Here is a 27,492-nt window from a genome sequence, read left to right as displayed (position 1 = left end):
GGCCTTTGTAGTAAAGCAGTGGAGGCCCACATTTGGATATGTACCAAAGCTCTCACATTTGCTGCCCAGGGATTGCAGACGCCTCCTTAACTTCAGTTTCCTCAATCATTAAAAAGTTGGGTGGCAAAGCAAGGCCTGCATGATGATAAGGACAGGAGAAAGCACAGGCATGCTTTGACATGGACTCCCTCTCCTTGGCGACTCCACTCTGTTTAAGTAGGAGCCCTGTGCTTCTGCTTCAACATCTTGAACAAACAGCACATGCTCTGTGGAAGCTAATCCCTCCTTCACTGATAAACCCAGGAATTTCACAGAAGGTGTTTAGCAAAACACAGTGCCGTGCTGGGGCAAAGTCTCAGTACATAATGTTTGGTACCCATACATGAGAAGCCAAGACAGACCTAAAGAACCTATATGAAGGACAGCCTTGGAAGTGCATGCCTGTAACCCCAGTGTTTGCATGACAGAGACAGGAAGATCCCTGGCTAAGCAACAAGCCAACTCAGTGGTTTCCAGGCTCAGTAAGAGACCCTCTCTTAAAACAAGGAGAGAAACATGATGTTAGCCTCTGCCCCCTAAAGATAAACACACACACACACACACACACAACATGAAACAGACACATCAAAGTCAAGCAGGCTAGATGTGGTGTCCTCAAGACTGGCCGTCAGCTAACAAAATGAAGCAGAGTCCTCTCCGATCATATGCTATCCACAAGGTGGTCTATCTCAGCATAGTTCACTGAAACCCACTGAGGGAACAGGACTTCACAATAGTTTCTTCACAGTCCAAGGCTATTATACTTTCACTGAGAAGTCCCAGAAAAAGGAGAAACAGGATTCTGAGGATAGACTCTGTAATTAGGAGTCTTTAGTAGGACAAGAACCAGAGATCTGAGTTCATCCATCTACAGCAGGCTGAAACTTTCATCATTTCCTGACTTCATTCCCAAAATGTCACCAGGTGGTTTCTTCTCTTAGAGCCTTCCATAAAAAAAGAACTCTTTTTTTTAATTAAAATAAAAACCCTTATTTTTATTTATAACAGCTGAAAATCATTTTATTTCAAATTCTTAGTGGGGTTCAGGAATTCAGCGCACAGTAATATGACTGCAATCTGGAAAGTCAAATCCTAATCCAAACGAATGGTTTAAGAATGTCTTGTCAGCAAACTCTGGGGTAGTCCTTGCAAATTGACTATATACAGTTTGAGATCATTATTTAAAGATATATGCAGGTTTGAGAAGTAAAATGGCACCACCGATTGTTACAAAGCTAACTTGCAGTCTTAAAACTTTTAAAAAGTCAAATGTAAATTGAGTTGATGGTGGTGAAAGTGTTTGCATAAATATGGCCGCTCCTATTTAACTAGTCAATGTATGGAAAGTATTTTCAAAATGATTCTAATAAAAGAAAAATTAAGGAGCTATGGGCATAACTCAGTAGAAAAGCATGTGCTCAGCATATGGAAGGTCTTAGGTTCAATCACCAGCATAAAACAAATTAAAATTACAAGAAGTCTAAGTGGCTTAAACACTTAGCAGAGGAGAAGGCAACAAATCGATCCATGACATGTTTAGTGGTGTGTTCATCTTACTGTCTCCCTGTGGCAGTTTCCCCCAAACGTGCCCAAATCAGATGCTACTAACAAATCACCACAGAAGACAATTCTAAATTCTGATAATTGTTTTCAAAGAACTAATAATAGGTACCATAAGATACTAGACATTTTTCTGTTGTATTAAGTGGCTCTAATAAGAGCTACTCCTTTTGATTGACAGTAAATTGGTAAATATCTTTAGTCTTGATAAAAAGTTTACAAAGTCTCATTGTAATGTATATCTAGTCATCCGCCAATACAATACACTCGAGTAGCTTCTCCAGCACACCTGGCATCTAAACACATCATACCCTGTCTACTGTAAGTGCTCTCTGGGAGACCAGAAATAGCTTGCTGCATCGCCATTCTCTGTCTCTTTATATAAATTGTCTCCCAAACCAGTCTTAACATGGCTTGGTTTGCTTTACCTTGTTTTACCTTGTTTGATTTTTATCTTGCAATGCTAAGGATTGAACCCAAGGCTTCTCCAATCCCAGGCAAGAGTTCTGTTCCTAGGTTACCCTCTGCAGTATCATTGTTTCTATCTGCAGTGTCCTGTAATGTGGCCTTCAAAGTTCCACATCTCCTTTGGCTTAGACCAGCTAAGGCTCCTGTCCCCACTCTTCACAGTTCTCTTCCTTTGTAATACTTCAGAATGAGACAATATGTAAAAGCCTTTCAAATCTAGATCCTGATCTTCAGTGAACAAGGCAGCTTATGCAGTGCATGGACATGCTGCTTGAGTTCACATTATGCCTCCATAGATAGTTGGTTCTTTGATGTTGAGCAGGTTATTAAGCCTCCCTGTTCTTGGCTCTTTTTTCATTATGCAAATGATAAGATACTTTTAACATCTCACAGGACTATTCTTGTGAGGACTAATGGTCTTTTCTGTCCATCTTTCATGCCAGCCACATGGCAATTTTGGGGTACCTGGTACTGCTGTGGGGAGAGAATGTGTATGCTTGATGTCAGATGGTTGACAGATGAAGCTTTGAGGTGTTTGCTATTGTTGCTATTGTTGCATGGCCAGTTGACAAAATGTGCCTGGGACTCACATTACGCTGAGGCTCCTCTTGTCTTTCACAATACTGAGAAGGCAGAAGCTCTCTCCGGCTGAAGGAACTAAGCATCATTAGAACCTGAGTTAACCTACTTGGGCTTGGGCTCTCTTCATGGCCAGCCAGCTCCTGACTGCCAGTAAACCAGCCATCTCTGCTGTCTCTTCTCATCTGTGTGTTTAGTGTGTTCTGTGCACCAGCTTCCCGAATAGCAGCCTAACCCATTTTAAGAATTTGTCTCATAACACACCAAGTTATGCTTCCAGTGCTAATGACTCAGGAGCTTTCCTTGGCTGCACATTTCCTATAGGACAGTAAGAGTTTAGTATGAAGTTAACATGTTCCAAGGTATGGCATTGACTAATCCCACCTTTTCAAATATTGAAAACTGTATATCCTAAAACAGCCAGTATTTTACCTTCACAGAACACTTTCCTTCTTAAATTGTCAGGATCCAGCAACCTTGTGGTTTTGTGCTCCCTGTGTCTGAAAAGTCTTTCTTAACCTTCTAACTTTATATCCCCTTAGTGGGCACTGTGCACCATTTTTTTTCAAGCACATATTTTATTGAGGACTAAGAAATACTGGGCATCTAATGTTGATGTTTCTTCTGTTAGATACTGAAACCTTTATATTTTTAATAGTAAAAACTTATTTACAAGAAACAAAATATCACAGGAATACAAATAGCATTGCTTTAGTCACATGCTATGTATCCGTATTACTGTCCACCATTTTTAACCAAGTTTTACTTAAGACAATCTTTGAGAGTTACATTAAGAGAGATCCTATGGCAGTAGGAAAGCTCAGTCCTCTTAAAGTCTCTGATTCCTTGGGGGGAAATGCCCACCTTAGGTCATCCTGCCCCAAGGTACACATTGCCATGCACTAGAGAATGGATCATGGGCATGACAAACTGACAAGAAGGTTCAATGACCTTCAGCAGATGGATAGTCACCTTGCTTCTGCGAATCCATGCCATATGGTTGTTAGCTTGTTTTATTGGTACAGACCACCAAAGTATAATGAGGATCTAAATAGAAAATTTTCACAAGTAGCATAGAGAGGAGAGACCCTCAGTGACTAAGTTTAACAAGTCATTTATTGCATCTTCAGTTGTTACTTCCTGTTCCCTAGTAACTTACTTGTTGGTGCCATTTCTGAGTAATCTTTAACCCTCTAGCTTACTTTGCATGTTTCTCCAATATATGAAATGTTACACAAATGACCCATCATATAGTATCACTGCCTCTAATTGCAGCAGAAAGTTGGAGAAGGGTTAGTGCAATATAGACAGAAATTATCTGAAAGGCACCATGAAACAGTTGCCACTATAGCTGCTCCTTAAAAGACAAATTCGAATGAAACAGGACAGTGAACACTGCCAGTCCTTGAACTAACAGAGGAAAGACTCAGGCATGTTCAGAGGGCGTGAGACTGATGGAGGCCATTGGAAATTAGGTTAGACATCATGAGTTGTCTATAGAAAGCCATGAGAGACAGGCAGGGATACTGATTCAGCTGTGTTGAACAGTACTTGGAGAATCAGAACTAGACAGAATGATGTCCCCAAGTGTGCTAACCAACATCACACATGTACAAAGAAGCTTGCATACAGCTCAGACTTTCCTGAAGCTGAAATTAGGATATGGAGAGAAGTCCTTCAACCAGCGAATAAAGAATGGTTGAAGGACTTTGAAAGACTTGGTCAAATGGGGATTGAAGCCTACATTAAAAAAAAAAAAAAAAGGTTAAAAATAAAAAATGCAAGCCGGCCTTTTTTTTTTTTTTTTCGTAAGACATTTGGACAAGATTTGGTATCTTGTACAAGGTAGAGATGGAAGGAAGAGAGCACGAATTGACAAGCCCAAATATTAGCTTCAGCCTTGTGCTTATTAATATTATGTGCTTTTATTTATAATTGAAAGCTAAAACAAGCAAAGAATAAATGACAAGGCTCCTAATGCCTAAACGTCCAAGAAAGTTGTGGCCCTATGGGCTCAGAGGAGAGGACGCTCAGCAGAGCACTGCGCAACAAAGCCAAGAACCTGCCTCATAACGTTTGCAGCCAGGAGGGTGTTCCCTAAATTTACAGCTTCCTAAAGTAGGAGTGAGTGAAGTCAAATGAAGTAGAAAAGGCAGAATAGTGCTTTTAAGTTAACTGTGGGGGAAAATCACCACTATATTTGAAATCTTGACTATTGACACTGCTTTTGTTGTTTATTAGATACTTGTAGGAGCAGAGGTAGAACCTGTTTTCCTTCACGTGACTGCATCATAAAAGTCTAAAATGGTTCATAAGAAACAATATTTTTAATCAAATGAAACTATAAAAGCTTCATTGAACTCTAAAGTCCGTCTGTACCTCATTTTCCTATAATCTATAATCAGGAAATCCATTTACCATACGTTATAATTTTTGTCCTTTCAAGTGGTCAGAAGAATGTGACATCTGCATACGGTCACGTCTAAATTGATAATTGTCCAAGTAGAGTATAATTTTAAAACATAGCATCAAGAAAGTTGAATCTGTATATTAGAAGGTTGTTGAGCAGTGGTGTTTCCCACCTCCTGGGTCCCTGAAGTTAAGTGTGACCATGCTCTCTGGTGAATTTATCTTAAGGTGGGCCCTCAGCCTCCACACAGGCCAAAGCATTCTGAGTGAGAAGGAGGCTGTGGTTTCCCAGCCAACTTAAATGCAGGCTCTTCTTAGCAATGAGCCACACACATGCATTCATCATTGACTTCCAAATGATAGGTTTCAATATCACTGGTCTAGGGTCCACAGCCTCACATTCCTGAATCTATATTATGCCAAAAGAATAACAATTTGGTGGCTGGAAACAGAAATGGTTATTATACTTCTCCAAAATGCTAGCTGGCACAATATTCTAAAAATAGCAGAAATTCACTCATAAAAAATAGCATTTATTTGTTCATAAAAAATAATTTTAAGATCCAAAAATATAAGTGTAAAAATGTCATGCTTAACTGCTTAACTGCCATTTACCCTTCTTCTTTTGAAATTACTTGGCTAATTTTCCGTTTGATTGTTTATTTAAACCAGATCTCACACAGGGTTAACATGTACATGACACCTTAAAACTATGGAACTAATCTTCTAAAATGGTGTAATTTCCAAATAGCAGCACATATTTCAAGAGAGACATAGAATGCTTTTGATTCCATTTTTTTTGCTTCTGAGGTGTTTACTGAGTGGAAAACCACGTATGTGTGCTTCCTTTTCCCCTGCTCACTGCCGCTCCAAAGCGCTGTTTTAAAATGTGGGCAGAAAGACTGGGGCTTTTTTTGGACTGTCTCTGAGTTTACCATAGAAACTGTTTTTGAAGAGACTTTTTTGCACAGCCTCTGTGAAGCTCTCCACTTTCTCACACTGGCCCCGTGCTTGTCCTATCTTAGGGCAGCACATGTCATGACGTGGTTTTACTTCCTGTTAGCAGAATTACTCCTCCATGCAAACCAGCATCAGCATCTACCCAGGCAGGATTTTAGTTTCTCATCCGTTCAGGCTTCACTGCACTGCTTAACTGACATTTCTTCTTCTTCTTCTTTTGAAATTACTTGGCTAACTTTCCATTTGATGGTTTATTTAAACCAGATCTCACAGAGGGTTAACATGTTTGTGATGTGTGTCGCTGTGTGTGTGTGTGTGTGTGTGTGTGTGTGTGTGTGTGTGTGTGTGTGTGTGCGCTCGCGCATGGGAACTTCAGCAGGCTGGAATGCATGCTGCAGATATCTTGGTCTCCTCCTTTCCTTTTCGTGAAGGGACTCTACAATTCTGTCAGAGGCCCTAACACAAAATAATGTTCCAAGGAGACCCATTAAACACAGAACTCCTCTGTGCATCCTAACTCACCCATTATCTTTCTTAAAGAATACAATTTGTTTATATTTCTTTTAGTGAGAAAGAGCAAATGTATTGTTTCATGTAAGAACTTTTACCATCAAACACTGTCCAAATTAACTGTAACAGATAATTTGGGGTTTGACATATTTTGCTAGCTATAATTTAGCAACTTTTCTTGATGTTTTATTATAGAAGACTAATTTGTATTCAAATTCGGTGCAAATTTCTTAAACAACGACTTTGTAGTTGGCACTTGTTTTGGGGGATGTTTCATTTGTTTTATTTTCATTTTGCCTCAAGATACTTGTTAATTTTTACCATGATCCAGTTGCAAGATTGAACCTTGCGAGTTTTTATATATTCAGCCTATTCATTTATTCATGAAACAAGGCAGGTAAATGAATTGGATATGAAGAACAAGTGTGTTTTGGACCACATGACCCAAATATATTTTAATTCAAAGAGTCCCCAGAGGGACAGTTTGGGAAGAAAGGAGCCAACGTGGGGTAGAAGGAACAAGAAAAGGTGAATATATTGAAGTGCATTGTGTAAGTGTGCGAGCATGTCATAATGAAACCATGACTTCGTACAATTAGCATTGGCATAGCAAAACATTTCTGTAAGTATCTCTTTGAAACATGCTTGTGCGTTCCCTTCCCAACTCCTTGTTTTCTTTCTGAAGCCATTGCCATAGACTCAAGAAAGATCCATACACATAGGCTTTCCCAAGACCACCCTTTCCAGTGTTGTAGATGTCTAACCATTCAGGGACCAGTTTCTATCACTGTTCTGAAACTCTGGGTACTCTCCACGTCTAACATATCATCATAAAATTTGAAGTCCCCACTGACCATCTTCTCCAAAGAGCACCTACGAAGAGAACCCTGTTTTCACTGGCTCCTTTGTAAGCAGATCCCTCCCAGTTTTCTTAAAGATGAAATCCTCCCTCAGCCCTCCTCTTACCCAGTTACCCAAGTCAGCTGCCTAACTTAACTCTTCTTCTCCTTTGTTGAAATACACATTAGTTCCTACCTCTTCCTAAACCTGCATTAGGTAATCTCTTCTCCCATAGATATTGAATAATGTATAATCTATATTATTCTACAACCAACCATTTTGCCCTTGGTTTTCTTGTTTGTTTGTGTATGTTCCACAAGTGTGCACTGCTTAACTGCAAAGACATCTCAGAGCCCTCCAAGGCTGCCTTTGCCTTCCTGTTGAGTAGCACATGGTCTCCTTCTTCTAAGAGTAATAGATAGTTGTGTTTTATAATTATGATAATAATGACTATAACAATAAAAATTAACCATCTCCTTTAATGGTGCTTGGAAGACGACTGGCTAGTTTTCTAGGAAGCATTACTGAATCCAGCAGTGGGTTTCTCCTATTATCCCTCAGGAAACCAACAGATAGCTTCCCAGGTTGGCTCCTACTCCACTTCAAGATGCCTTTCCAACAACGCCTCAGCTGCTTCTATCAGTGAGGGTAGTGTGTTTTAAAAATGGGAAATACTCTTGACTCTAGCTGCATATGTATCAAAAGATGGCCTAGTCGGCCATCACTGGAAAGAGAGGCCCATTGGACTTGCAAACTTTATATGCCCCAGTACAGGGCCAGGGCCAAAAAGTGGGAGTGGGTGGGTAGGGGAGTGGGTGGGGGGGAGTGTATTGGGGACTTTTTGGATAGCATTGGAAATGTAAATGAGGAAAATACCTAATAAAAAAAATTTAATTCTAAAAAAAAAAAAAAGTGGGAAACAGAGGCTTTCAAATACCTACTTTGTTAGTAGGAGGCTAAATATCAGATGCTGGAAGAGCCATAATTCTTAGCGATTAGTGACTCTCCCTGTGTCGGAATGAGTCAGCACTTGCCTGGAGGCACCAGGGCTTCTGTGCCTGAAGACTGCCACTTTTGAAGATTCTCGGGAGCAGGAAGTGTGCAAGGCTTCAGGCCGTGCGCTGAATTTGGTGAGGAGAGTAAACTTGAAGTAAGAAAGGCCATGGAGAGAGAGTGTTCACTTAAGAGTGGAGAAGACTGAAGAGCAAAATGCGCATGCAGCTTTTCCTCCTCCTCCTGCCCGCCCGCCCGCTCTAGAAATTACAGCCTTGGTGCCTTGCCCCTTCTTCATCTGAGGACACACAGACACAGAATCAAACCCAAACCAAAGAACTGGAAGAGTGAGTCACTCCAGCCAGCCTCCGCCAAACTCATCAATTAAGTGCAGGATCAGTTATGTGCTTTTCTTAGATCCTGAACTGGCTGTCTGAATCTCTTCCGGGGGTGGGGGAGGGAGGAGAAAATAATAATAATAACAAATGATAACAATAATACATTTTAAAAGCATATGATATGCAGATTTCTGATCAAGTTAAAGATTTGCTTTCTTATAAAAATAAAAAGGTTGTAATATCCTTTTGGAGGTATATGAAACAACTAACTGGCAAGCTGCCTTTCACACAGAGGTTAAATCAGTCAGCCTTCATGTGTTGATTTGTATGACTCACAGCTAGGCGTACCCTTTTATCTTCATATGAGCTGTTCTTTAAAAACATGCATGCGCCTCAATTTCTCCCTGAGTTTTGTCATCTCTTGTGTTAACAGGGAATGGATACGGCAACCCCCGGAACTCACCAGGCCTGCTGGTCTCACCTGGTAACCTGAACAAGAATATACAAGCCAAATCTCCTCCCCCTATGAATCTAGGAATGAATAATCGTAAGCCAGATCTCCGCGTTCTTATCCCACCTGGCAGCAAGAACACGATGCCATCAGTGGTAATGCACAGCTCTGTTCTTAATACATGTTGATGATATCTTATCTGTACCTACTAATTGTCTAGATAGGAATTTCTTAGGACATCCCAGACGATTAACACTACTGACTGGGGATGTTTTAATCGTACTGATGGGGTTGTAGTCACTGATTTTGCATTTTCCTTTCCTATATTAAAAATTTCCAATAAGCTCTTCTTCTGGATAGTCTTTCTAGAATAAGAAAAAAACATTCCTTCATAAGACTGTCTGTTTATACTTAGAAAAATAATTCTAACCCTGATCAAACCATATTCCATAGGAATTCCATAATTATGTGAGGTATTTCATGAGAGAATATTTACATTATTGAGCTACTTATGTTCTCAGGATGCTGACTGACAATGAAAAATACTTTCACTGATTCCTCAAAGAAGTTTCTTACATTAATTGAGAATCCTTTCTTACATATCACTTCTTTAATATCTAATATATCATATGCCTTTGCATTGCCTCAGTTAATCTTTGCCTATTGTAGTTTATGAAAATATCTAACTCTCAGAACCCAAGAAATTTTGAGAACCGATGTTACATTTTAAACCAAAACAAGTAGTAAAATGCTTTTAAGTAAAAATATAGATGTGAAATGTAAATTTAAGCATATATAAAATCTCATGCTGTATCATTTTCTTGCTCTGAGACTTGTGCATAAGATGAAAAGAATATTGTCGTATCAAGTTAAAAAACAAAGATAGGTAGTAGGTAGGTACATAGATGATAGATAGATAGATGATAGATAGATAGATAGATAGATAGATAGATGATAGATAGATAGATAGATAGATAGATAGATCAATAGATGACAAAGTGTTCTCCAAATCAGCAAAACTTAACAATGAGAACATATATAACAAAGACTTAGTAGATAGATTTAAATTATCCCACAGACATTTCTTTCTGTTTTGCTTTGTTTTAGAATTCTCTGTTCTGTGCCATGCCTAGGAGTGAAATAGTCCTGTGAACTCATTGTTTATTATATATTTATTTTGTGCATCTAGCTAAAATCAAATAACATGTGACATTCCCTTTAGAAAAGCCTGAGTCTAAGAAATAAAACCTCCCACAGTGATGTTGTGAGTGTGGGTCAGGCAGGGCATACAGTGTCTCTCAGCACAGTTATCCCACATCCCTTAAAACTGACACATTCCCATGGATCATCCCCCCTTCTCTCTCTCTCTGTCTCTCTGTCTCTCTGTCTCTCTGTCTCTCTGTCTCTCTGTCTCTCTCTCTCTCTGTCTCTCTCTCTCTCTCTCTCTCTCTCTCTCTCGTCAGGTATGACTCCCTTTTCCTCTAGCAAATAGGGTTTAAAGTACATTCCTATTATCTTTTTATCAAAGTACGGTGCACAACAGTAAACAGAGAGACACTGACCTGTGCTGCAAACCAGATAGACAGTCTTCAGGTTTGAGACAAGGAACACCTCACTAAGAGAAACAAAGAATGTCTTTGTTAAGCAGTTGTCTTTGGCATCCCATGTGCCAAGCTGTTTAAACTGTTGCGTCTATCAGAAGATGCATCTCCTTTTGCTAGAAAGATTTTCACAGTTATAAATATTTACAGACACTAATTAATAAACTCCTTCCCTCCTTCCCCATGCTCTCAGTCTGAGGATGTGGATCTGCTGTTGGTAAGTGGGAAGGACGCGTCCCTTGAAGGGCATGCTCGGGAAGATAACAGAACTACTTCAGTGAAAGGTGCTAGCTGTGACCAAACAGAAAGATTTTAAAACTTACCTCACTAAATGAGGGTACTGATTATGCTTAAACACCATTAATTTCTAGGATCATTGACAGCCTGTGGAAAGCATAGCTGGTTTTTGTAGGCCTTTTTCTTCTGTCCCCACCTTTTACCTAAAGACCATGTTTTAAATATTAAGACTGAACTTCCTCTAAAACCAAAACACAAAAATGCATCTTTAGCTATTAAATAGTAAGACACTTATTCTTTCAAGATTTAAAATACCAGTATTTTGAGCGCATGCATCTTTTACCTCCTGGCTATTAGGAGTTAAATACTGGCATTAGCTACTTTGCCATCCTTTTGCAAGGAAGGCGAAGCAGAAGAAAGTGGTCCTAGCGCCACCTGCTGGTCATAACATAGCCTGAATCATACCTATCAGATCTGCTGTACATAGAACTGATCAAAAACCCACTATGGTTGATTTTAATTTTTAAATTTGCATTTGAATAAAACTGAAACAATAGCAGTACAGTATACATATTTCATCAGTTCTCAACGTAGTCTGTTTTTACCCATAATAAAGCTATGGTACTTGTTACTAGTTCAGTTGCCTAGGAGATACTGATGTAATGGGTTACTATGGCAACAGCTGGTCTCTTGAAGGATTGTAAATGATAGGGTTGGCAGAGTTCATAGAGACACATGTTAAATGATTAATTTCATGAGCTTTGTACCAACTTATTTCTTTATGTGGAAAACTAATAGTGAGACCTAATATTTTTAACTTTTTAAAATCTGCCACCAATAATGTCTTTTTATTTACTTTAAAAGAATCAAAGGATAAATAACTCCCAGTCGGCTCAGTCATTGGCTACCCCAGTGGTTTCCGTAGCAACTCCTACTTTACCAGGACAAGGAATGGGAGGATATCCATCAGCCATTTCAACAACATATGGTACTGGTGAGTAGCTTTGCTATGTGCAAATATTACAGTAAACACTTTAAAAAGCATATTTTAAAAGTTATTTTCTTTGCCCTGTTGGGAGCTCATGTGGGGCCTGTGTCCAGAATGCATGGTACAAGCACCTCTGTCTTACTCAGTGATCTACAGTGCTCCTTTTTAAGTGATGGGAAGTTTTATTTACTCAAATCAAATTCAGTATTTCAAAGAAACTGAGCTACTATCTCTTTAATGTACTAGAACACTCACTTTCTTGAAGATTTTTGATGTAAAACCTATTTCTAGATCATAAAATATATAGATACTTTACACTTTTAAACAAAGCTAGCATAATGTGCTAAGGTTTCAGGATCTATTACTGTGGCTCTATTGTGACATCCTTACTCAGATGGATAATATCTTTCTCTTTTTAAATTCAAATTATCCCTGGTGTTTTATTTTCTTCTTTTCCTAAATCAAAAACTTTGATTCAAAGTATGTTTTAGAGGTTGAATCTGTGTGATTTTGCTTACCATTTGACAGTCTTCTAATTGTCTCTCTCTCTCTCTCCTTGCCGCTCCTTCGCTCCCATCTAGAGTACTCTCTGAGTAGCGCAGATCTGTCATCTCTGTCTGGCTTCAACACTGCCAGTGCGCTCCACCTCGGCTCTGTAACTGGCTGGCAGCAGCAGCACCTACATAACATGCCGCCATCTGCCCTCAGTCAGTTGGGGTAAGCAATAGTTATGTCTTCTTTATATCATAATCAGAGATTGTATCTTTTACATGATAAAAGTCTGTCTTCAACAATGCGCTTTCAAGTCCATTAAGGGGCATAACATTTGATTGCCGGGAAAGCCACTTTCCGATCACATATTTCAAGTAGCTTAAATATTCCTTCCCGTGTTTGTTGGTGAAGGGCAAGTGCTAACAGTTAGGCATACTCTTTATATATAGCCTTTCCGTAATACTCTAGGGTCTGTTTCCTCCTCCTTCTGTCAGTAGTGGAGGTTTGGGTGAGGTTTCTGAAGTTTTTATGGGAAATTGAAAGTATTTATAGTTAAATTTTTTTTTTTACATTTTTGAGCTGAGGTTCTCATTTAGTACAAACTACATGATTTCCTCTAATATGAGTCTACTGTACATAGAATCAACTATTGAATTTCTAGACAGGCGTTAAATGTGTGTAACATATATAATAGCATAGGTTGTCTAGTTATAGCCATTGTGTTAAAATATATGCACAAATACTAATTAGCACATGCAGTACTAATTACTGAATATTGGGCATAAAAATAACTTTTGTTGTTTTCTGGTCAAAGTATGTATCTTTCTGCCCCCTTGTGGTTGCTTTGAGGTATATCTTTGTCATAGATGACTTCTGTCCTTTATCTATAGAGCAGTTTTCAGAAATGCCCTGAATTGGCACCCCTTCATACAAGAGTTATACCAGACACCTCACTTTAATTTGAACTAATAATTCCAGAACTCAGTTCATCTTCAAAAGAAAGTGGAATATAACTACTTGAAGATAAATTATCATATTTTAGCAACATCCTACGTACTCACTCCACTTTCAGTTTTCTACTAAGCCATTTTAGTTACCAATTAGTAATATTAACTAACTAGTCTTGTATTTGTATGCCTAGGGAGGTAGTGATGCAAACAGGCATCACTAATCATTACTATCACTCACTGTTCTTGCCCCTTTGTCTCCCCTCTCCCACTGAACATCATTTGGTATGGGCAGAGCATAGATCAGAGTTCTGAGATACCATTCAGCAGTCAGCACTTGCCACGGCCACCTCACTGACTACTCACTGCCATGGGAAACCTAGCCTTCTGTGTGTGCAATGAAGCAAATCCACATTGCATTATGGTTGTGCTTTCTTGAAAGAGAGTTGACATTGAAGATGTATCAAGGGTTTTAACATATTTTACATTTTATACAATGAGTTTCTCTTTTTAAGACATTTAAACTTTCCCTCCAGTGCTAATTATGTAAGTAGATTCTGGTTGCAATAACTTTTTTTCCTGGAAATTGCCACCAAGTTCAAAATACCATCCACAGGAGTTTACATACATATTCACAATACTATACTACTTCTTGTCAGTAAGAAAATGAATTGTTCATTTCTCATTTTTCACAAAATTCATCTGTCATAGCACTAAATTCCATTCCCCTGAAAGACATTATCCATATCAAAAAGCCCTATAATCACACCATCCAGGTGGCTCAAGGGCTAAAGCTGCTTGTCAACAAACCTCACTTAGTAACTATGACAACCTACCTGACTTGGATTGCTGGGATCCACGTGGTGGAAGGAGAGGATCGGTTACTATAGGTGTTCAGGTGCTTGCACTCACATACACAGAATAAACAAATACACAATAAACATTTAAGTACCACCATTTCATTAGAATGCCACATCTCTTTTGCTTGTAACACCAGATCATCTTTAGTTATGAGGTTATACACATATTTGTTATTTTGACCATACCCACAATTTAAAAACCTATCACATGGAGGAAACATAATTTCTACAAGGCTTAAATGAAAAGGGAGTGAGTGGAGACCCCGACTAGAAGAAACTAGAATTGAAGTAGCTGAGGACTCCATTCCTACCATTTCTTTCAGAGCCAACCATCGTGTGCATAGTTTGAGTTTAGTGTACGGTGTGCACTTGATCTTCATCACGTCCCTACATCTCAGAATGAAACACTGTCAACACCACCTCTTCTGTCACCATACATGTTCTCCCTAGTTCTCTCTGACGGTGGCTTCCTTAAAGGTGGATTCAGACAAGCTGTCTCATCTCCTTACAAACTATTCTGTAGAAAACCCCCAAGTTCTAATGTTTCTGTAAAATAAAGTATATAAACTGCTTTAGTTTACGAGAGAATGGATCAGTTATGGTGAAAGGGACTAATATGTTTCGCAAGTCAAACCACCCACAGACACCTGCACTGAGTGCCTGTCCTCTGGATAGGAACTGTAGTTTAAGCAAAGAAAGGGAGAGATTTTTAGCTCCACTAAAGTCGGTCCTCCCAGAAGCCTAAAATGGCTACTATAATTCTCTCTCCAAATTGCAAAAGTATAATAGAACTCTTCTTTGTCTGTGAAAAACATGTGCACTTTGCCCCTTAAAGCACTGTCTTCAAAGCTAGGCTTTTTAAACTATGCAGCATGCATTTTATCCAGTGAGTTTAGATGAGAAGCAGTGTTAATTTTGTGTAGAATGAGACATGCCTGGAGGGGAACTCGACATTTTAGAGGAACAACCCTTGACTTTTAGGTGTTTTTGTTTTGTTTTGTTTTTATTGACAATATTTTCCAGAAAAGGGACATTTTGTTGTTGTTGATGACAGGACTCAATCCATACTGAAAATGGAGTTGGGGGTGGAGGAGGCATGGAATAAATGTTATTCTTAAAAGGTTAGTCTCAAGGACTGGATGTGGTCCCAAGTGCCTTATATAGTAAGTACCAGGCCAGCCAGGACTGCATTGCCTGAGCAGGTGGTGTCTCAGCAACTAAAAGTGTTTACTAGTCAGGCAGAAGCCTCAGCAGCCATGTCAGGTGGTTCACAAATGCCTGTAACTGTAGCTCTGGAGAATCTAACACCTTCTCCTGACCTCCTCAGGCACCTGCACACATATGCTCATACAGACACACATGCATATACACATAAATAAAACAAATCGATCTCTTTTTAAAAAAAAAAAGGATTGAATTGAGTGCTATATGCACACCTATCATCTCAGCACTTAGGAGGCTGAGACAGGAGGATTAAACGTTTGAGGCCAGACTGGTATATGTAATGAGCCTCTTGCCTCACAGATAGGGAAAAGATAAGTCTAGTAAGAAAACCTGATTTTATTGGGGTGCAGAGTGACAGGAACTTAAATAAAACTATTCACACTTTATCTCTGAGAAATTTGAAGGAAGGGTAGCTTTCTCGGCTTAAAATCCTGTATAGTGGATTAGAAGTAGCTCAGAGGGCCTGACAAATTACCCGAGTGCCTGACCCCGCCCCTCCTCCTACCTCTTTCTCAGTCACTCACACCTGTAGTCTCACAATTATCTACGGCTATATTTTGTTCCCAAGAACAAGCTAGCATATATTCAGTTAAGTAGTATTAAAGCTGCCTTCTCTTGGCAAGAAAGTACCTCTGATAGCAGAGATTAGCCAGTCTATGCTGCGGACTGTAGTAAAGTGAAATGAAGTTGAGATGGAGACACCATATAGAGTTCTGTGCTGCAGACTTAATTCCAACAGCTACCCAGCTCAGCTTGTGTACATGTGTACTGTCAAGTGAAATCCCACCACCAGATAAGTTGTTTCAGTCATGGAAAAAAGTTATCAACAAATACATACTCTATCTTTTGTGGGGAGCAAGATGCAATGAAACTTCTGCATGACCAGTGATATTGGGAACTGAAACAAATAGAAGGATAATTCATGTTTCTGGTAACATTAAAGGCACATCATATTGTCTATACTACCTTTAAATTAATTTATATAGACAAGTTACCTATGTAACCCAACTCACTAGTTTCCCATTCTACTGTATTTAGAGAAATAGAAGCTAAATGTTGAAGAGTGAAGAAAAGTATTTATTGATATGCTGTGTCATTTCAAGGCTCTTAATTTGCATTTACTATTAAGCTCTTGTATGATCCACAGCAGAAGCACTTAATTAAATGTTAGTGAATGGCTTTTCTTACCCAGAGCCAGGAAAACTCTTTCTTCCTGAAATCAAAAGAGGATTTCCTCAAACATCAAAATGAATCATTAAGTAACTTTGAACCAGAATAAAATAGTCCACCATTATGAAGCCTTTGAAATACAGGTGTTTTCCTGTCGCCCATCTTAATATAATCTTTATTTAAAGACAGTTTAATTAAAAGTCTTAGAAAAATCAGAGATCTAATATAGACTAAAATAGTAAGCTTCAGATAAGTAGTTCCACGAATAAACAGAGTTTGAAAACCATGTGCACTGTGATTGACATCTATAGCTGAGCTCAGACTGCCTAAAAAAGAAGGGCTCTTAAAGCAGTACAGAGCCCCCTCTCTAATGTCCTCCATGTTACTGCATCCACTAACAAGGGGAGAGTCATTCCTCACCAGTAGGTGGTGCTTTTGTATAAAATATTACTCAAAGATAAATTCGTTTCTGACTAATTTTCTATCTCTGTACATCTTAACCCTGTGTCACATCTCCCAAAAGGCCAGACCCAAGTTATTCCACTGTTGTCTCTAAAATACACTCTCCTTGTCTCGCTGTTCAGAAAGACACTTGCCCACACGTAGTTTTCTCTGTTAGAGAGCTGCATAATTGCATACATTAATAGGTAGGCTTGCTTCCTTTTGTTTAAAGCTGGTGTCTCTGTACATATAATTATTTTCTGTGAATATCCCACAATTAAAGAGACGGCAGTACTTTCTTGACAGTACAATTGGATCAGATTGACTAGATGTGCATGTCAGTGCGATCAGGAAGCAATAACAAAACAAAACAAACAAGCACGCAAAAAAATCTCAGCACTGATGACAGCGACAGAGCACGGTTCACCCTGATCACAGTCACTGAACGCCAACCCACACTTAATGGCTTAATGATTTTCTCTTAGGTTAAGGGTTGTCCTAAGTCTCCCAGAGAGCACGCTCATTCAGTGAAGATCAATGGCACACTCCATCCTTCTTTGCCACACTCTTTCCTTCAGTAACAACAGATTCACCCGTTAATATTAGTTATAAATAAGAGAAGTGTTACCTTAAGCACCCATTGTTACTGCTGCTTAGCCATGTTAAGATTAAAGGAATTGTGAACTGCAGACACAGCTGCAAAGGATAGAGAAAATCCAGCTAGGGATCAGTTTTAGTGAAACGATTTTAAACCAGTTTTTAAATTTTCTGCAAATAATATTCAGTCTTTTCCCTCCGCCTTCCCCCTCCCAAACTTTTCATCAGTTATATATAATTATACAGTGTTTGATGTGTTCTGTTCATTTGAGGTTCAAGCTGTTTGCTTTCCCTTAGTAGTATCTATCTCCATTTATATGGGCATATTGGTTGAAGGGAGAGAAATTTTTTTAAATGACACGTTTTTTAAAATAATCTCAAATACAGGCATTGGTAAAAAAAAAAAAAAAGTCCCATTCAAAAATCAAACACCATCTTCCCAGGTTCAGAAAATTAAGGGTTGGAAATAGTATAGGGGAAAATTCCGTGAACACAGAACGACTGTTGTACCATGTCTTAATCCTTTATGAAAAGGTAATCTATACAGTTACAGAGTCTCTTAGGAGCTGGAGATGATTCCTGAGGCCTGGGCCAGTTAAATAGTGTGTTTACCACCAGGCACAGACATTCTCCATGGCTCTAGGCTGTGCTGCCCCTAGTGCCTAGCTGCACTCACGCGGGGCATGCACTAGAGTCTATGCAAGTCTTTAAGCTGATGTGTTTGTAATGTGAGTTCCGGGGCCTGCAGGCCTCCTCCATCTGTAACTGGGTTTCCTTTCCTCCTACAGAGCTTGCACTAGCACTCATTTATCTCAGAGTTCAAATCTCTCCCTGCCTTCTACTCAAAGCCTCAACATCAAGTCAGAACCTGTTTCTCCTCCTAGAGACCGTACCACCACCCCTTCGAGATACCCACAACACACGCGCCACGAGGCGGGGAGATCTCCTGTTGACAGCTTGAGCAGCTGTAGCAGTTCCTATGATGGGAGCGACCGAGAGGATCACCGGAACGAATTCCACTCCCCCATTGGACTCACCAGACCTTCGCCGGACGAAAGGGAAAGTCCCTCAGTCAAGCGCATGCGACTCTCTGAAGGATGGGCAACATGATCACATTATTACTTAATAGTTTTTTTTTTCTTGCAGTGTGTGTGTGTGCTATACCTTAATGGGGAAGGGGGGGTCGATATGCATTATATGTGCCGTGTGTGGAAAAAAAAAAAGTCAGGTACTCTGTTTTGTAAAAGTACTTTTAAATTGCCTCAGTGATACAGTATAAAGATAAACAGAAATGCTGAGATACGCTTAGCACTTGAGTTGTACAACAGAACACTTGTACAAAATAGATTTTAAGGCTAACTTCTTTTCACTGTTGTGACCCTTTGCAAAATGTATGTTACAATAGATAGTGTCATGTTGCAGGTTCAACGTTATTTACATGTAAATAGACAAAAGGAAACATTTGCCAAAAGCGGCAGATCTTTACTGAAAGAGAGAGCAGCTGTTATGCAACATATAGAAAAATGTATAGAAGTTTGGACAGACCCGGCAAGTGGTGACCAACGGTAACTGTAGGAACATGCCGGTCACCTAACATCCAAGCACGCTCACAAACCTGCAGGCATATCATTGGCGTACGGCACTCATTCAAAAGGATCAGAAACCATTCAGAGAGGACCATACCTACCTTAAAAGAAAAGAGAAGAAAGGAAAGGAAAGAAAAGGAAAGGAAAGAAAAGGAAAGGAAAAAAAGTGTGGCGTTTGAGAGCTAACATATTTAATTAAATAAATCTGGGTCTGCATCTCTTATTAAATAAAAATATAAAAATATGTACATTACATTTTGCTTATTTTCATATAAAAGGTAAGAAAGAGTTTGCAAAGCATTTGTGGCTTTTTGTAGTTTACTTAAGCCAAAATGTGTTTTTCCCTCAATAGCTTCGCTAATATTTTAAACAGTCCTGTAAAAACCCACCAAGGACTTTTTGTATAGAAAGCACTACCCTAAGCCATGAGGATCTCCATGCTTTGCTAACCAAGATAACTGTTTTCTCTTTGTAGAAGTTTTGTTTTTGAAATGTGTATTTCTAATTATATAAAATATTAAGAATCTTTTAAAAATCTGTGAAATTAACATGCTTGTGTATAGCTTTCTAATATATATAATATTATGGTAATGGCAGAAGTTTGTTTTCTTAATAGCGGGAGGGGGGTATATTTGTGCAGTTGCACATTTGAGTAACTATTTTCTTTCTGATTTCTTTTACTCTGCATACATTTTATAAGTTCAAGGTCAGCTGTCAAAAGGATAAGCTGTGGGGTTAGAACATATTACATTGCAACATCCTAAATTGTTTTTAAAACGTCAGCAAACTATTGGGTCAACTGACATCCATTGTATATACTAATTGGTTTCTTTCAAACTATTTTTGTTTTTGTTTTTTTGGTTTTGTTTTCTTTTGTTGGTTTCTTTTCATTTTATCAAAAGCAGGGCCCCTTTCAGATCCCTCCATTTCACCACACATCTTGGAATTCTGTAAGTTTGTATCCTAACTTGCCCATATTCTAAATTTACATAGTTCATTTTCAGCCTTGAGTTTGATGTTTTTTAGAAATATGCCCAGAGTAAGAAGCTGTGTTGGAGCCTAAGTCCTGCAAGCTGGGTCCTGGGGGCGACTGGCCTGCTTTACTTCATGGATAAGTTACAGAGTTCTGGAGGAGAACAAGGTGAAAGACTGGGTGCTGGAGAGGAAGAAAACAGTTAAAGGATAGTTACTTGGCGTCCACCTTCATGATTTTAACTGACCCATAACAATGTTGTCAGCAGTATAGGACTGTTGAACAGCCTGATGTGTCAGGACCCCCAAATGTCACTTCTGCATAAAGCATGTATGTCACCTATTTTTTCTTCAATAAAGAAATTTAACAGCCATTTCAAGAAATCCCACTTTAAAAGAAACCTTTCTCTATGTCCCCCTCTTTTTTTTAATTTTCAAGATAATTTAACTCTTGTCTAATATTCTTGTGTAAGGGATTAATTTTCAGGCCCCTTTAAAAGTGAGTGCCATAAAGAGTCAATATATAGTGTTGAAGTGATATTTCAGGCTAGGAATGATTCCCTTCTCTTGGAATGTGAAGATCTGTCGATCATCCTGTCATTAATCCTGGCATACAGAACAAAGAATGCAGTAACATTAGTCCTGCCAGGTCAAGGGTAGGACGTGCTTATCCAGTTTTTTCCCCTTTACCTGCATAGTTGCTACATGTTTCTCACTGTAAAAGGCTGCCGCTGGGTGGCAGAAGCCAAAAGACCTTATTAACGAGGCTATATTTTTCTTAACTTGATCTGCAATCCAGAATTAGACCACAATGCACCTTTGGTGGTATCCGTATAGAATGCTAGCCTGCCTTGTAGTAATGTTTTATATATTAAAAACAAAATAAAGACATCAACCATTTCACATATATTCTACTACTAAAGGTATCAATGGAACATGAAGATGAGTATTTAGGCAGAAGCAAAACAGGAAACCATCCTTACAAACATGCTTACCTGCACATCTGTTTGCATGGTCATGTGTACATTCAAACATGCACATAAAGTGATAAAGAAAATCAGCCATTATTTCACTCCAGACTTGATTCCATCCTGAGAATTCATGTTTATTATTAAATGTGTGTTAAATATGCAAGCATATCACAAATGTTCCTTGTCCTTTCAAAGTGCATTTGTTCATCAAGATCAATAGAATCTTACCAGTGGGTAGGAAAGGGTCATATAAAATATGAAGAAATAGCCATATTAAATTTTTAGCTGTCATTTGCCTCCGCAACAAAGCGAGTGTAAGTGTGTAATGCTGAAGCTAGAGTGAACTCATGTGCCAGCAGAGGCCTCCTCTCTTTATAGCAGTTCTGACAATAGGTTTTGTGGGGTTTTTTGGGTTTTTTTTGTTTTTGTTTTTGTTTTTTTACAAACTCAAGAAGAACAGACTCACTTGAAAAAATGGATGCCAGTCACCTGGTTCCCACTACTGTCGTAGCAGATAGCGAAGGGACAATCTGAGACTTGTAGAGATGATTTAATGAGAAGCACAATTTTTATTGTGACCAGTCACGTTCTATCACCAGGCACTGTCTTGTCTTTGCCCCTGCCTTTTCTGTAACTCACCATTTATTGTATTTACAAATCTAGTATGGGTTTTGATCACACAAAGTTCTTTGTATTGAGACGTCTAGGGCAGAGCTCTGGGGGATCGTTATTTTACATTACCTGGCCTAGAGTAGCATATTAAACAACAGTCATCATTGCAAGTAGGAGGACCGTAAATGGCATTTTACATGACTGCAAGTATTGTTATACCGAACCCTATTTTAAAAGAGTTTTAGTAACGGTGAGCTGAGAAATTCTGATAATGGTGAGCAGCAGGCGCAAGCCATGCAGCCTGTGGACTGTGCACATTGATGTGTGGAGGCTGTTGATTTCAACCTTTTTAAACTTGTGTTTTTTAGTAAAATTGCTTATTTTTTCCCAAAGGTGGAATTTAATGTTTTGTAATGATGAATATGAAAATGCCTGTCATCTTTACATTATTGAAAGGTTAACTAACATGGGAATTTCAGAGCAAATTCCAATACACTTTTAAAAAGCGTGTCTGCCCTCTCTCACTTCTATGTATTTGTTTATCGACACACTCACCCTTTCTGAGATAGCATTTTGCTCCCTTGATCCCCCCTTTTTTGTCCCTTCGAAAACTAAATGCTTTGTATTTCTTTCTTTTAAAAATTTACTTTAAAGAAGAAGCCACTTGAACCTTCAATAAAGGCTGTTGCCTAAGCATGGCGTACTTCATCTGTTCTCGCCTCTGCCATCTGCTACGGTGTCGTCAGTTGTATGGCGTTAATTTCCTGCCACTAGAGATATTTTGAAGATTGCTTGAATGCTGGTGTCTGTTAGAATGCTTCAGACTACAGATGTAATTAAAGGCTTTTCTTACTATGTTTTAACCAAAGATGTGGAGCAATCCAAGCCGCATATCTACTGCATTAAATTTGTCCATTTGGTCATTCATAATCGGGTATTGCATTTTGCCTTCCCTGTCCATACCTCAAATTGATTGATACCTCAGTTTAATTCAGAGAGGTTTTGCTAAGTGTTGGATTCTCGTTGTGGTTTGAATGCAACAGTGTACCCTTGAAGTAAACAGACAAGGGTCACTGCAGGCATGAAGCTTGGATTGCTTCAGATGGTTTGCCGTATCGTTTTTCTTCCTTTTCCTTTTCTGGGGACTTGTTTCCATTCAATGACAATTAAAATAGCTTGTAAATGAGGGCATACAAGCATTTGCAACAAGTATTCAAATAGAGGCTCACAGCGGCATAAGCTGGACTTTGTCGCCACTAGATGACAAGATGGTATACCTAAGCTAACCACACGTGTGTATCTCAAGGGACTTAAATTCAGCTGTCTGTAGTGAATTCAAGTGGGAAATTTTCAAAAGTTTCTCCTGCTGGAAATAAGGTATAATTTGTATTTTGCAGACAATTCAGTAAAGTTACTGGCTTTCTTAGTGATACAGTGTCTGTGGTGCGTTTTTTTTTTTAATTAATGTTTTGCTGTTTAAATTTATTCCACTTTATCATGTTTTTTAAAGCAGTTTTTCCCCCAAGTACAAATGAGCTTTCTCAGTTTTCAGCTCAAAATGTATGGAAAGATGGGTATGTGTGGGAAGGTGTGAATTGGGTAACAGTTCTTAAGATAATATTCAGCCAGTTTGGGAAGTTGAAGCTCTTTACAGACTAGTTCAGCTTCTTTCTCCAAGCAGCTCCATGAAGATCTTTGCTTGTCTATTGACAAAACTTGCCAGGTTCTTCATGAGAAGCACTCCAGTGAAATAAATCATTGTTTTAACTAAAACGTATAGAAAGTGTTTTCAGAAGCCTTTCTTTTTTTAATCAAAATGTTTGTTTTAAAAAGTTGGAAGTGGGCTGGAGAGATGGCTCAGTGGTTAGAAGCACTGACTGCTCTTCCAGAGGTCCAGAGTTCAATTCCCAGCAACCACATGGTGGCTCACAACCCTCTGTAATGGGACAGATGCCCTCTTCTGGTGTGTCTGAAGATAGCTATAGTTACTCACTTACATTAACTAAATAAATATTTTTTTAAAGTTGGAAACATAGGTCTTTATCTAAATATTTGATATTTAAACAGCAGAGTCATACATACATTGTTAAAACTATACATTATATACATTACCATAATCCAATTTTAATTTCTTATATGAGTGTCTTTAAGAAATGAATATGAACTGATACAGAAAACTAACAGGAAGAAAAGGGCAATGCTACCAGGCAGTTAGATGATTTGGACTTTACATCAGCAATAATTCTTGGTCTGAAAAATGAAAGTGCATCCTGGAGACTTTGCACATGGCTTTGGATGTATAATTTTTCCCTTTAATTGATTTCCAGCAATGGTTTATTAAGCAATAATTATCTGTGACTTCTGTGGTAACTTCCAAGTTGCATGAGTATGCAGTCCCTGTTTCAGGAAACTCATGAACTAATGAGAGCTTGAAAGCTGTCAGAAGAGTCTTCAGAGACTTTGGCCATCTTGTGAGTACAGCAAAGAACAGGCCCAGAGTGTGCAGACTTTAAAATCTGCTTGGCTAGCACAGCCTTGCCTTTCCTTTTGGGCGATGATCAGGGTTAAGAAAGGCTCAAAAGGACCAAGCAAGCTGACTTTGTGGCCCATAGCCCTGCCCTGGGTTGACACTAGTGTTCTGTTCTCACCTCCATGGAACATAATAATGTTGTCTGTGAGCTTGTGTTCTATAGGCAAAGTGCAGTGAAACAGTAGAATATTTCTGTAAGCCAAAGAGACACAAGGGCAAAGGGTTAAATACCTTTAAAGGGAGATACTTTTTCTGCTTTTACTACAAGAACCCCCACATTTTCACTTTCCACTGGGCTCTGCTGTTATGATAAGGAAAGCCTTCAGGAAGGAGCAGCATACACAGAGATACTTGGGAGAAAGAGCAGATGCAAATACTCAGGAATTGTAGCCCCTTCTATTTCAATAAAATAGATAAAATAAAATAAAATGGATAAAAACAGAGATGAGAGATAATAGTGGAAGAACTGGCTGAGCACTTGATTAGATCATACCTGTGTACTTAAGAAACCAGTTAACTAGTGGTGTAGAGGTCTATGCCTTTAAAGTCCAACACTCCGAGTCAGAAACAACTGTGAGTCTGGGGCCAGTCTGATCTACTTATAGTTATTTCCAGGCCAGCCAGGGTTACATAGTAAGACCCTGTCTCAAAAAAGAAAAAGAGGAAAAAAAAGAAAATCAGTTAATTTATAAAAAAGAATTTTGAGAAATCAGCAAATGGTTAGATAATGGTTGGTCCATGTTACATTAAGAATTATAAAAGTTTACAATATTAAGCTTTAAATGATTAGGATCCTGGTGATCTTGAAAACACAAGTCATTGCTTCATAAGACTATAGTTACTCCAGCATGTTGACTTTGATTTAGATCCATGAGAATATTATAAACACAAGCTTAAACTCAGTTAATGTTGAAGATAACATTTTGGTTGTTACCAGAAGGTGTAATAGCAAAGCCATACCAGTGAGTGAGCTTGTCCAGGAGAAGGCAGAGGAATGGAAGGAGCCTAGGGGAGGAAGTAGAAGAGACAAGATCTGCAGAGATGAAAATAAACAGTGAACACTTCAAGAATAAGCAGTCAGACAAAAGAAAAACAGAAACTGCCAAGGTCAGAGAGGATATAAGAAAATATTACACACAACAACAACATTCAGGACTTTATGGGGGCCGCAGACAAAGAAGATAACAAGAAGCACTTTGCTTTCGTGGGGAATAGCTAAGATAGCCATTTGGACAAACTGTTGTGGGAGACAAGAAGACCAAATGAGATTATCTGGCAGGTATTACCAAATTTGAAGCAGCAAATATGAATTAAACTAAAAAGTTTTAGTAGCTAAAGTAAAAGCTAGCATAATCCCAGCACTCACAAGAGAGAAGCAGGTGGATCTATGTTAGTTCGATACTAACCTGGTCTATATAGCAAATTCCAGCACAGTGTTACAAAGAGAGACCCAGTCTCAAAAATAAACCAAAACAGAAAGATAGTTTGAGTGGCTAGCAATCTCAAGGACCAAAGGAAGGACATTTTACACATCAGATCATGTCTAAGCAGTGTATATAGCATAGGAGACAGAAAACAAGACAAACAGAAGCCATCCTTACCAATGGATAGAAGCTTGTACCATGTGCCCCCAAAGTGCAGACTAGATGGAATTTCTCTGTCAATGACTTGGGCTATCGTGGTTAAATACAGTTATTAGTATTGTCTATGGAAGTATATCCAGCACAGAATATCTGAATTTTTATTTTGTAAATTTAAAATATTTTTTTTCAATTTTCTTCAAAATTTACTATGGCATTTTCTTCTGGGTTACCTTTACAGAGGGACTTGTAATCAGTTGTTGTGGTAAAAAAAAAAAACTAAGGTAATCTCCATTCTCATTCTGTATTTCTCAGGACTGTCTCTCTACTTCCTGAAATAAATATTTTCATCACCCAAAATGAGGCTACTCTTTAATCTTCCCATTATAGGTGCTTTCCTGGGCACCTTTGATTAAGAAGTAAAGGTTAAGAAAAAGCTTGAAGGTCATAGTTGGAGGCCTAACACTTAGTTTCTGATTTTGACACAGCCTTGGCCTCAAGGTCATTGTCAGTTCCATAACATCTGTATTCATGACCCACAGCCCTGATGTGCCCATGCCTAGCAGCTAATTTTTGTCCTTGGACAAATGGGGATGATGAGAACCTTCATTGCAAACACCAGGTTGAAACGGAAGGAATGGTGAGGAGTAGAGAGACAACTCCCAGATAAATAGTAACTAGGAGAGAGCTTTTTCAGATCCTACAAAGTCAGTGAGGGGCTTAGGACCCTCGTCATATCCCCTGTCTGGCCCTCCCTTCTATAAAAAAGAAAACAAGGCTGTCTTCACCGTTACAGTGGCAATGACAACCTGGGAAAGCAAAAGAGAAGCTGCTGGGTAACAAGAAGACATTTACATGTACCATCTATTTTCTGTGCAATGGACCCAACCTGAATTTCCCTTGGTACACAGTTATACTGTGCAATATTCCCACACCCTGATTGAAAGTCATACCAACTTTGTTCCTGACAAGTGAAGTCATACTAAATTAATACAATCAATTACTACATTGATTTCCTGTCACTGACTCACGTGGCTCACTCTGATGCTCAAGTGAGGTCATGATAAGAGCTAATTACTATAAAGTTCAGGGTCTTTCCTCTTCCTATATATTGCTTAATTACACTCCAAAGCCCAGTGGAGAGCATAGTTGGAATTTCCCAAGATGAATACAGTGTGCTCTTTTTATTTCCTTAGGGATACTACATTCATTCTACAAAGACAATTTTGTAGGCCCTTGCTATAGTGATGCTCAAGATGTAATCCTTATGCTCATGGAGAAAGTCATGCTGTCATCTTTGCCACTGATGCTAAATGCATTACATACACAAAATCATTTCTAGAAGCAACCTTTTAGAAAGAAAATTATGTCCTTAAGAATTTGTTACATAAATATTCTATGAGTTTTGCTGTTTACACATAAGAATCCTACTTAAAGACACAAACCACTTTGTATCCTAAAGTTTGAACATGTACTAATTTTTATCAGAGTATAAGGAAGGGGCCAGGCTATAGAGGAATGCTGGCATATATTAATG

The 27,492-nt window shown here is 38.7% G+C and overlaps 1 protein-coding gene across 9 annotated transcripts in view; it reads left to right on the top strand.

Annotated features, from left to right (window-relative positions):
- Mef2c (myocyte enhancer factor 2C) overlaps positions 1-23,814 on the top strand; it is a 144,689-nt gene extending 120,875 nt beyond the window's left edge. For 2 of the 9 annotated variants that reach the window (XM_021179834.3, XM_021179832.3), the window contains exons 7-11: positions 9,130-9,302; positions 10,942-10,965; positions 11,850-11,979; positions 12,555-12,690; positions 18,493-23,617. In XM_021179834.3, the coding sequence (XP_021035493.1) occupies positions 9,130-9,302; positions 10,942-10,965; positions 11,850-11,979; positions 12,555-12,690; positions 18,493-18,814 (785 nt within the window). In that variant the 3' untranslated portion in view covers positions 18,815-23,617. Of the gene's footprint in view, positions 1-9,129; positions 9,303-10,941; positions 10,966-11,849; positions 11,980-12,554; positions 12,691-18,492 lie in introns of all 9 variants that reach the window. The other 7 variants (XM_021179835.3, XM_021179844.3, XM_029468445.2 and 4 more) reach the window with 7 other exon arrangements.
- Positions 23,815-27,492: the final 3,678 nt, after the last annotated feature.

The sequence above is a fragment of the Mus caroli genome, unplaced genomic scaffold (genome assembly GCF_978045245.1).
Source record: "Mus caroli unplaced genomic scaffold, Mus_caroli_1 scaffold_15, whole genome shotgun sequence".
Taxonomy (NCBI): domain Eukaryota; kingdom Metazoa; phylum Chordata; class Mammalia; order Rodentia; family Muridae; genus Mus; species Mus caroli.
This window is presented reverse-complemented; position numbering and strand designations above follow the sequence as displayed.